A 9,900-nucleotide genomic window follows, 5' to 3' on the forward strand; every position below is an offset into this window, starting at 1 on the left:
AATAATAATAAAAAAAAAACAATACCAATAATAATAATAATAATCTTGAAAGTGAACAAGGGTATCAACTGAAGGCATTGGAGAGAAAACAAAAGTAAAGATTCTTCAGTACGTGCCTTTTCTTTTCTTTTTTTTGGTTCCTGTTGCTTGACAGAGCGCCAGAGCACTTCATCGCCTTCAACGTTCACAAAGAGAGCCTTGCTCTTTACAATCAGTAGGGAAAATAAAAAGTATCTGCGCGAACACGTCATGCCGTCCGGCGACGTTTACGCAACAAATGGCTGTAGTACGGACGAAACTCTTCAGGGATATGTTGACCAAACGCCTGCAACAGCTCCCCGGCGCGGTCACCTGCAGCCTCACTGAATAGCACTGCGACATCCTCAACAGCACTGCTGAGCGCCCTTTTTGCCTCATCAGCGGAGAGGCCAGAAGAACTGCGAATGGAGGCGATCTGCTTCAGCGTCTCACGAAATCGGTCGTAGCTCGCAGGCTGTAGCTTTTGCTTAAGAAAATGGCAGAACTCCTTCGAGGTCGGCCCAACCAACGGACTTGACGCAGGCGTTGGATCGGGCTGTGGCAATGTGGGCAGCACCTGCTTCTTGAACGCTGGACGAACCGCTGTCGCTGCTGTTAGTGCTGCTGTCACGGTCACTGCTGCTCCCGATGCCGGTGTTGTTGTCGACAGCCCTGTACCGCCGCCTCCTTCAATGTCCGTCGAATGTCCTGCAAGGGTGGGCACCTCCTTCGCTTCGGCGATGCACTTGCGCATCTGAGCCTCCTTCTCAGCGGCGTCCTGACGCAACTGCTCAACTGCGAATTGCTTTGCCATCTCTGCCGATTCAGGAATCTGCTGCACCTTGGCAACCACAGGCTCGTCCTCATTCATACCGGGAGTGGCACTGCCGAATGCAGAGGGAGACGACGAAGAGGGACGAAACCCGTCTCTGGTTCGGCGTCGAAAGGGCGCAAAGAACTGCGCGATACACGCGTACGTCTCACGGAACTCCCGATGAACGAAGCACCGCATCGCCACCCACTCCGACAGTCCATCCATTCGGTCAGAAAAGCGTTCGTCCGCCAGCACAACAGCTCCATAGTCATCCTTGTGACGGATGACGCGGCCAACGCACTGGTTGACAGAGCGCATCGCCTCGTTGAGGTACCAGTCATCACCAGTGAAGAGCCGGCCGCGCACTTTAGGTCGATGCGCCGCCACGCGCGTGATGTACTCCCTCTTGAGGCGCACGAACAGATCGGTATGGTTGGCGAACGGGATGCCGGCCACCACGACACACCGGCCGTGGTGGTCGGCAAAGTCGATGCCCTCGCTAATTTTGCCACGACAAACCGCCAGCAGCACCGCGCCGCGCGACGGATCGCTGTCAACCTCGCGCTGAAAACTCAACACAATCGGCTGCAGGTCTGCTGTCTCCGCTGGTTCAACGAAGACCGGCTTCAGCTCCGCCAGCATTCCCCACACCGTCACAGTGTCGCCGGGGCGGCCGCTACCGGCCCGCCACAACTCCACTGCCGTGTTCAGTGCGACGTAGCTTGGGAAAAAGACAAGCACACCGCCTGGCGTGTTCCGCGCGATGTTCACAAGCGACATGCCCAAGCCCACTCTGTAGTCAACACTGCTACGAAAAGCATAGCTGCCGTTCAGTCTCTCTCCGCCAGGTCCCTTGCACAAAACGCACCCAACCACTTGGTTCGGCTGAATGACATGGCTCCCTTTTAGAGAAATCTCAAACGGCACCCCGAGTTCTGCGGCGAAGTGGTCGAGTGGTGACAGCGTTCCGCTGGTGAGCAGCAGTGACCGAAGGCCACTCGTGAGTTCCTGCAACGTATGCGACGCATCGAGAGACCAGTACCCAAGCGAGCGTCGGGTTGATTGTCCATCAGTACCTTTGCTCCCTTGTACAACAAAGCGATACGCCTCGTCGTCACTGTCCTCGCCTCGCTCAAAGACAAACGAGAGGAATTGCTGCACTTTTGAGAGTCCTGTCGCCGCACACTCGCTCTGTGCGAGGACAGCAATCGCCTTGGTTATGACGTCGTTCATTCCGCCCCCTTGACGACCATTGCCAGCAAACAACTCCCTTGTGATGAGTGCCTTTGCCAAGAAGGGGATCATGTGGGAACCTTCACGCACAATTTCAACAGTATCCAGAGGTCCTGTGGCGTTGTGTCTATTTACTGGTTTCGCCTTCCCGCTTTTCAGTGTTCCCTCTTCATTTGTTTTTTCTTCATCCTTTTCCTCAGCGATACAAGTCTCCAACCCGCAGAGAATGATTTTCAGCGAGGCAAACTCCTGTTCTGTCATTATGCCGTCTTGAGCATCCCCTTCTGCTTCAGATTCCACGACAAGTCTCTGCATTGCAACGGCCCTTGCGCAATCATGAATGGCATTTGTTAGGTCAAGTGGCTGCAGATTCATACAGGCGGAGGAGCCCAGAACCGAAGGCAAGTTATGTGCCTCATCCGTAATCAAAATGACTCCTTTCATTCCGAATGGTAACTGCTTGCGAAGCGACAAGTCAAACACGTAGTTATAGGGAAGAAACACAAGATCTGCTTCCTTTGCTTGCTCTCTCTCCGAATAGTATGGACAGAATCCACATTTTCGACCCTCTTTCACCAAGTCCTCCATGTCATGCACCCAGGGTTCTTTGAGTGCACTCGCATTGTGGCTACTGCGGGCCTGAAACCCTCGGTAAAAACGGCAGTTCTTCTCCTCTCGAAGCATGTTGCACATACTCTGTTGCGCCTGTGCATTCGGAAGGCGCAGCACCTGAGAGTTCACACACATGTGTTCCCTGGATCCCAGGACAGCCATCGAGAAGACAGTGCCATACCGCGTTCGCTTCAACTCGCGGATGACTTGGCTCAGTTGGGCGTGTGTGCGACTACAGTACAACACACGAGTCATGCTTGTCTGCTCAGCGATGTCTCTCTGTATGTCATTCGCACGCCTCCGCTCCAGCCAGGCGAGTGTAGCACAGAGGAGACACAACGTCTTCCCCGTCCCTGTCGGGGACTCCAGCAGTGCGTTACAACCGGCGTTAAGGCTGTCGATCACAGCCCGCATGTACTCCACCTGCGCCGGATACGGATTAAAGGGAAACGACACCTCGGTGTCGCCAATAGGGATCGAAGCCATCACCTCAGAGACCTACTTGCCTCTGCAGAGAAATACCACACATGAGAGGTATAAAGAAATGTGTGTCCGTATGCGCAAAATATCACCCTCTTGTACACTCTTGATCGCAGAACCGCCACGGGAGACGAGGACAAAAATGCGTTGGTGTCGTTGTACACAGAGAATTACGGCGTGAGCACAATGTGACTCAACACGCAAACGCATCCAGGTTAAAGCATTTAAAACAAAGCACAACTCTATGGAAAACAAAAACGAAAACACCACCAAAACGAACAAAAAAAACATGCTGCGCAGCGACCCTACCGCAACCGAGTCACAAGCGGGGAGCAAAGTGAGGGGGAGATGGGGGGAAAGCCTATCACGGTGCAACAGAAGAGAATAAAGCAAACAGTGCAAGCCAAAAAAAAGGCTCTTCCCTTATCAATGAGCGCAGCATTCTCATTAATTTTCGAACCCCAACCTCGTCTATTCACGCGTCCCTGAGCACTTAGCACCCCCCCCCCCCNCCCCCCCACACACACACACCTCTCTCTAAAGCAAAAAAAAAAGTAGGCGGTGGGTACTACCAAGCGACGTGGTATTGTTTTAATCGTTCATATATTCTTTTTTTCGCTGTTCCATTTGGCTTTTGTGTTCCCCCTTTTTCAGGTAGAAACAGATACATCTCCCTTCACTTTGCCACCCTTCAGGGGTACATTGTCATCGTTGGTCGACGGGATGCTGCTGCTGCTGCTGCTACGCTCAGCCCCATGCCGCCACTCTGTTGCGTGCCTATTCCAGTGTCCCTCACCCCCTCGCAGGCCAGCAGGAGCAAAAAAGCTCAACGGCTACGGCACGTCACACCTTCAAAAAGGCAGGAGCGAAGAAAACAGAAATGAATCGTACAGTCGGCCTATTCAGAGATGATGACAAGACGAAATCCCCGACCATCGGCCGGCTGGCCCAGCGAAGGCAGCAACGACGACAACAACACGGATCACGACGAAGGCGCTGAAGGGTTGGTGTGTGTGGTCATCCTAATTCGTTCCAACTATGCTTGCAAACCGGTCCAAGAAGAAAGCGCAGTGTGGAACAAGTGGTTGTTTCACGCATCATGCCTTTTCTTTTAGCACGCGCATCCGTCCAGAGTGCATAGAAAAGAGAGAGGATAAGCATACGCCAAAGGCTCCAAAGAGGCCTGGTGGAGCAGAGCTCCAATTAAAGCCACGGCGGTCCCATTACTTACACACGCACGCACTCACAGATAAATACAAGACGCAGAACCAACCATTGAGATGTGTGAAATCCAAAAGGCAGGCGTGATAAAAGGCCTGCCCCTACTGTTTGTCCTCCACAAGAATGATGTGGTAACCAAACTGCGTCCGCACCGGCTCCTCTGTCATGCCGCCCTTTGGCAGGGCGAAGGCGGCGTCCTGGAAGGGGCCCACCATCTCGCCGCGCAGCTTCCACCCGAGGTCGCCACCGCTGCGCGCCTTGTCCTCGCTGTACTCTCGTGCCACGTCGGCAAAGTTTGCACCCTCTTTAATCTTGTTCAGCGCCTCAAGTGCACGGCCATGCTTCTCACAGAGAATGTGCCGCACCTTTACCTTAGTGTAGCCAGAGCCACCTGATGTATCCTTCGGCTTCTTCTCCCCTTTTTTACCGCCGTCATTCTTGGTGCTGCCACCGCCAGCCTTCTTCTCCTTAGCCATCCTCTCTGCATGTATAATGTAGCGAGAGAGAAAAAGAGGGGAAACAGAGAGATGTCAAAACTTTCTGAGGGAATGTGGGCATCACTCTCCCTCTCACCAAAACGACAACAACAACAGCACTCACCTTAATGCTTCACTACCCGCATGTCTTGTTACTCCTTGTTCTACTCTATGTTCTGTCTAAGTCGTCTAGCGGCGCGTCTTCTTTTGGCGACCCGTAATGGCGTCAACGCCAAATGCTGAATCGACCTCTCGCACTCGTTTCTTCTCCACTCGTGCTGGCGCTGCCGCCCCGTCATCGGCGCCACTGAATGGCAAGCAGCGAACACCATTGCACACGGCAGCAGCGACAGCGCTGTCGAGCAGCTTCGCCGCTGCCCGTTCCCTCGCCTCGANGGTCTCCTCCCATTTAGAGGCGTTGGCCTCGGTGCTGTCCCCGTCACTGTCGTATGACGGTGAGAAACGTGCGCAGACATCATCCCGCCATGCCTGAAGCCGCGACTTGACGCTGCCCTCCGCAACCTCCAACGCACGGGTCGTGCAGTACAGCAGCCATGTCGGGAAACCCTTCGCGTAAAAGTACATACGCTTCTCCAGCGTCTCCATGCACGCACTCTGCATTTCCACGGAGTCGTTCTGTGCGATATCGAGAAGCAACTCGCTCGCGATGTACTCGTGGAGGGAGAAACGGCTCAACTCCCTCGACAAGCGGCCGCTTTGTGTCGATGTGCGTGTCGCCGCTGTACGCGTCGACGTGTTCCTCGCCAGTGTGGTGTCTTCAGCGGGCTGGTTGCTGCTTTCCGCGAGCCGCGCAACCTGACGTGCCGTCTCGGGATCGATCTCACGCACCTGCACGAGAATGAATGCGTCAGAGAGCCGCGTGACGAATTCCATCAGACGCAGCGCAGCACTCGGGCCGTGGGGCAGCAAGACGCGGAAGGCTATCATACCACCTTGGGCAAAGGCAGACTGACGATTTGGGTGACTTGAGGCAAAGCTGTAAAAGAATTTGTTTAGGTAGTCTGNCATGTAGGACGCACGAATATTCCCCTTCTCTTCCTGGCGGTAAGACACATAGTGCATCAAGATATCAGCAATGATCTCAGGCAACTGACCCTGAGGAAGACGATTGCAGCTGAGAAGTTTGCAGAAACCGACAACTGCCATTGGATTCTTCTCTGCACAGGGTATCCGCAGGAAGGAGCGGAGAGTGTTCAGCAAGTTATTGCCCCCAACCTTATGCTCCTCCTCCTGTGCCAAAGCCCGCTCGTGCTGTAGACGTGTTTCCATACCACCATCATCAGCACCAACAGGAATAGCATCAGCATCCACGGCATTGCCGCTACCACTACTGTTGTTGTGGGCGTAGTTGCCAGTACCATGAGCGGGGCAGTCAAAGAAACGCAAGCCATACTCCATCACAAGGTCAAAGACGACTCCCAAGGCAGCAAGTGAAACACACCGCTCTGGATTCCCAACAATCTCATTGGCATCACTGAGAATGAGCGGCAGGAAGGTGTGCACCGTATCTGGGTTTACGAGGCACTGAAGCCCCAGAGAGGTGGTAGAGGCAACTTTGACCGCCTCATTGTCCTGTTGCCGGCCCAGTTGAATAACATGTGAGCAGAATGTTGGGATGGTGTCGCCCCGCTGAGAGTGTGAGAGAAATGCCAACACAATGTATTGCATGCGCAGCAGGAACTTCTCATCTCTGTCCATTTCCTCTTTTAATTGGTCGTATTCCTCCTGTGTTGACTCTCCACCACGAAGTTTCATGCGGCGGCGAATCAACTCGCGCTGCCGCTCACGGCTCTTGCGTCCAAACGCCTCTACGTCGTCGTAACCAAGCGCATACATCTGCGGCAACTTGAGACTTCGGAAGAGGGAATCCAGTGCTGATGTGATTGTCTTGGTCGCCTCCTCTGGTATACGCTCCGTCAGAGCCTTGAGTGAGCGCACGGCAACGTCAACGAAGAGTGCGGGGTCGTCATCGGGGACCACTTTGAGGAGAAATCCAATAATCCGAAGCAGACTACTGCGTGTGGTGTTATCGGCATGCGTGAGGTAGCCGTTCTCCTCGTAAACGTCAAATGCAGAGAGCAGCACACGCAGCATAATGTCGGCTTCGTCCACATTCTTAAACTTTGCCATCTTCGGCTCTACATCAGGGCGGGCGTAGGCGTACACTGTGTCCTGCAGCAGTGCGCTGAATTGCGGCAGCGGTAGCAGGACAGCCGTCTCATCGTCACCCTCTGTGTCGGCCGACAGTTTCGCATTAGTCTTCCATAGAAGCAGCGACGTGGCGCTGACACACTCAAAGTCTATGACGTACACTGTGGCGTTTTTGTGCTTCCGGCCGTACTGCAGCATCTCGGTGCACAGCACTTCGTATGGCTCTAGCGCCCCGCCTCCGAGCACGAGCTCCAGCATCGCCGCGCAGTCGTCTTTATAGTCGCGGTGCAGCCAGCAGTTCGTCACCGCCGCTCTGCACGCAATCACGACGGAACTACTCGCGTCTGAAAGTCCTTGGCGAATCAACTCTGGCAGCGCAACATTTTTCGCTGCAGCGTAGGCAGCGACGTACTTCCAGTGGAAGCGGGAGATAGCGTCCCACGCCTCCACCCGCACGCGCGCAACAACGTCGCGCACACAGCGAATCATTCCGTGAAAGTATCCCTCGAGGAACTCCTTGCGTGCGCACACGCAGCGCAGCACCTGACGCCGCACATCTGCCACGGTGTCGGTGCACAGTAACGCTAGCAGCTGCTGCGTCACGTCACAGTCTTTCTTGCCCGACTGAAAGCACGAGACAGCGGAGACAGCCCTCTCACGTACCGCTGGATGCTTATCATGCACCCGAAGCTTCAGCATCTCCGCCACGCTCTGGTAGAAGTTCTGCCGCTCTTCCGTTGTGTCAGTCTGGTCCACTGTCTTTAGCAGAGTGTCAAAGATGGAGACAACACCGAGACGCACCGCCTTGTCGTTCGCGTTGTGAAACGGCTCCACGGTCTTCAAGAGGGCAATGGCGATCTCATCGGAGCGGAAGCGCTCACGAAAGCCTTTGCATACCTCTGTAAGGAAGGTGTAGTGGCGCTTGAGGGATTCGAGCGCGAGCCGTGGCGACTCCTTCAGCACCAGCAGCACAGCACGGCATACGGCATCAACAACATCTACTCTATTCTCCTCGGCGTGCGACAGCAGCTGTGTCTTGCACTTGTGTATGTGTGCGGCACTCTTGTGAATCTGCTGGAACATGCGGCCGACGTCCTCAATGGTGCAGTGACTGGCCGCCACCACCTTCTTGGGCGACATGGCTCCCGCACGACCACAGCAACAGGGTTCTGTCCCTCACTGCTTCTCTACACAAACGAATGCCGCAAGACGGAAACACAAAGCACACACACAAAAAAAAAAAATTGAATACGACTTTACAGAACAACCAAGGAAAATGCTGACAGCACTGACATGAATCAAATGTTTATCTTTTTTTTTGTTTGTTCGTTTCCTCTGCATATCTCCGTGCATTCACGCACACTACATTACATGCGAACATTCTAGCAGAGAGCACGCTAAACAAAGGCGTGGAACTCCACCTCCCACTTGGTGGAGTAGAAGAGCTGCCGCCTAAAGTAGAACGCCTCTGTATTTCCGTTGCTGGACATCTCCTTTAGGTAATTGGCTGTGAAGTCACGTACTGCCTTCACCTCCAGGGCTAAACGTGTGCACAAGACCACATTCTTCGACATTGCCACCACGTCGGGGTGTGGTTCTCGCTCTGTCTGACTCGCTACCGTCACCACACTGTTGATGGAGCGAAGGAACTCATACAGGACCTGAATGCGGGAGCGCTCGCCATCGAGTGCTTCCAGACTCCGCTGCTTCACCGACAGCAGTTTGTATACCGCAGACAGAGCCCCACTCAGGGCGCGCAGCAGCGGACCGTACAGGCCAATGGGGTGCTTGTATACAACAGCAATAAGAGCAAACAGATCGTCCGGTATGTTTAGTTTGTCAATGAGGTCCACACCGGTCTGCTCAAGGGCAACGTTCCACACAACGATGAGCAGCTGCGTCACAATACACATTGTCTCTTCGTCTGACAACCAGTAGGTGTCGGTCGCGTACTCACGCAGTAGGGAAGATACAACGGAAACTGCGTTGCCGCTCATTGCAGTGAAAATACCTTCTGTCACCGCTGTTAACTGCGCAAGTGCGGTGGAAGCGTACAGCATCATTTTGGGACATGTATTTGCAACCTGCTGGTGAATGAACACGAGTGTTGCAATCACGTCATCTTTACTGATGGTGAGTGTAGAGGGGCCAGTGTCTGCATCCAGCAACTCAAACCCAGGCGGTGCCTCTGTTTGTAGCAACCATCGTACACCCGCAGCGTTGAAGCTGATCTGGTATAGCACCATCGCTGCCATCGTCCGTGCTTCTACACGCTCTTCTAGGTTGGAGCAGTCATGTATGGCGTGAATCGCGGCTTCGAGTCCACCACCTTCCATAACACTGCAGCAACCTTGCGACAGCACGCAGAGGGACCGCATTAAACTAAACGCCTGGCATTCAAAGTCCGCAGACGGACCATTGTTCAACGCCGCCACGACGATAGGCACGATTTCCTTTCGCAAGAGTGTGATCTTTGCCTCTTGAGAGGCGGAGTGTGCAATGAGGTGACGAAGCGCCTGCACCCGCTGCGCATCGCCCACGGAGAGGTCACTGAGGCTTCTGATCCAGTCGTCGGTGCTGTGCGGTTGAAACCCACTCAAGACAAGTCCCCTGTCGCGCTCTGGGCGTCCGGCAAATGCCTTTCGGGCGTCGTACGGGTGCCGTTCCTGCAAAGCGTCGCTGACATAGTGGCGCACTGTTCGCGCCGCCTCTGCCATTCCTTCTCCACAGCAAGTCTCTATACACAGTGTAAGCGATAGCATAAAAAAACAACACACAATGGAAGAAATCAATATGGCAGTTGTAAATACAGAGAACAAGACATATCACTAAGCATGCAACTACACAAAACATTACACTAATCTGGCGCCCGAT

General features: G+C 54.0%; 4 protein-coding genes across 4 annotated transcripts; all 4 read right to left on the reverse strand.

Annotated features, from left to right (window-relative positions):
* Positions 1-247: 247 nt before the first annotated feature.
* Positions 248-3,163, reverse strand: DQ04_00811150 (helicase; the record flags this gene model as incomplete). The annotated part of the gene is made up of 1 exon (XM_009309751.1): positions 248-3,163. One exon carries the CDS (start codon positions 3,161-3,163, stop codon positions 248-250), a length of 2,916 nt encoding a protein of 971 aa, XP_009308026.1.
* Positions 3,164-4,479: 1,316 nt separating this feature from the next.
* On the reverse strand, positions 4,480-4,854 carry DQ04_00811160 (peptidyl-prolyl cis-trans isomerase; the record flags this gene model as incomplete). The annotated part of the gene is made up of 1 exon (XM_009309752.1): positions 4,480-4,854. One exon carries the CDS (start codon positions 4,852-4,854, stop codon positions 4,480-4,482), a length of 375 nt encoding a protein of 124 aa, XP_009308027.1.
* Positions 4,855-5,043: 189 nt separating this feature from the next.
* On the reverse strand, positions 5,044-8,166 carry DQ04_00811170 (condensin complex subunit 3; the record flags this gene model as incomplete). Its single annotated transcript, XM_009309753.1, has 1 exon — positions 5,044-8,166. One exon carries the CDS (start codon positions 8,164-8,166, stop codon positions 5,044-5,046), a length of 3,123 nt encoding a protein of 1,040 aa, XP_009308028.1.
* A 257-nt stretch (positions 8,167-8,423) lies between these two features.
* Positions 8,424-9,743, reverse strand: DQ04_00811180 (hypothetical protein; the record flags this gene model as incomplete). The annotated part of the gene is made up of 1 exon (XM_009309754.1): positions 8,424-9,743. One exon carries the CDS (start codon positions 9,741-9,743, stop codon positions 8,424-8,426), a length of 1,320 nt encoding a protein of 439 aa, XP_009308029.1.
* Between the last annotated feature and the right edge of the window lie 157 nt (positions 9,744-9,900).

The sequence above is a fragment of the Trypanosoma grayi genome (assembly GCF_000691245.1).
Source record: "Trypanosoma grayi strain ANR4 Tgr_81_V1, whole genome shotgun sequence".
Classification (NCBI taxonomy): Eukaryota; Euglenozoa; class Kinetoplastea; order Trypanosomatida; family Trypanosomatidae; genus Trypanosoma; species Trypanosoma grayi.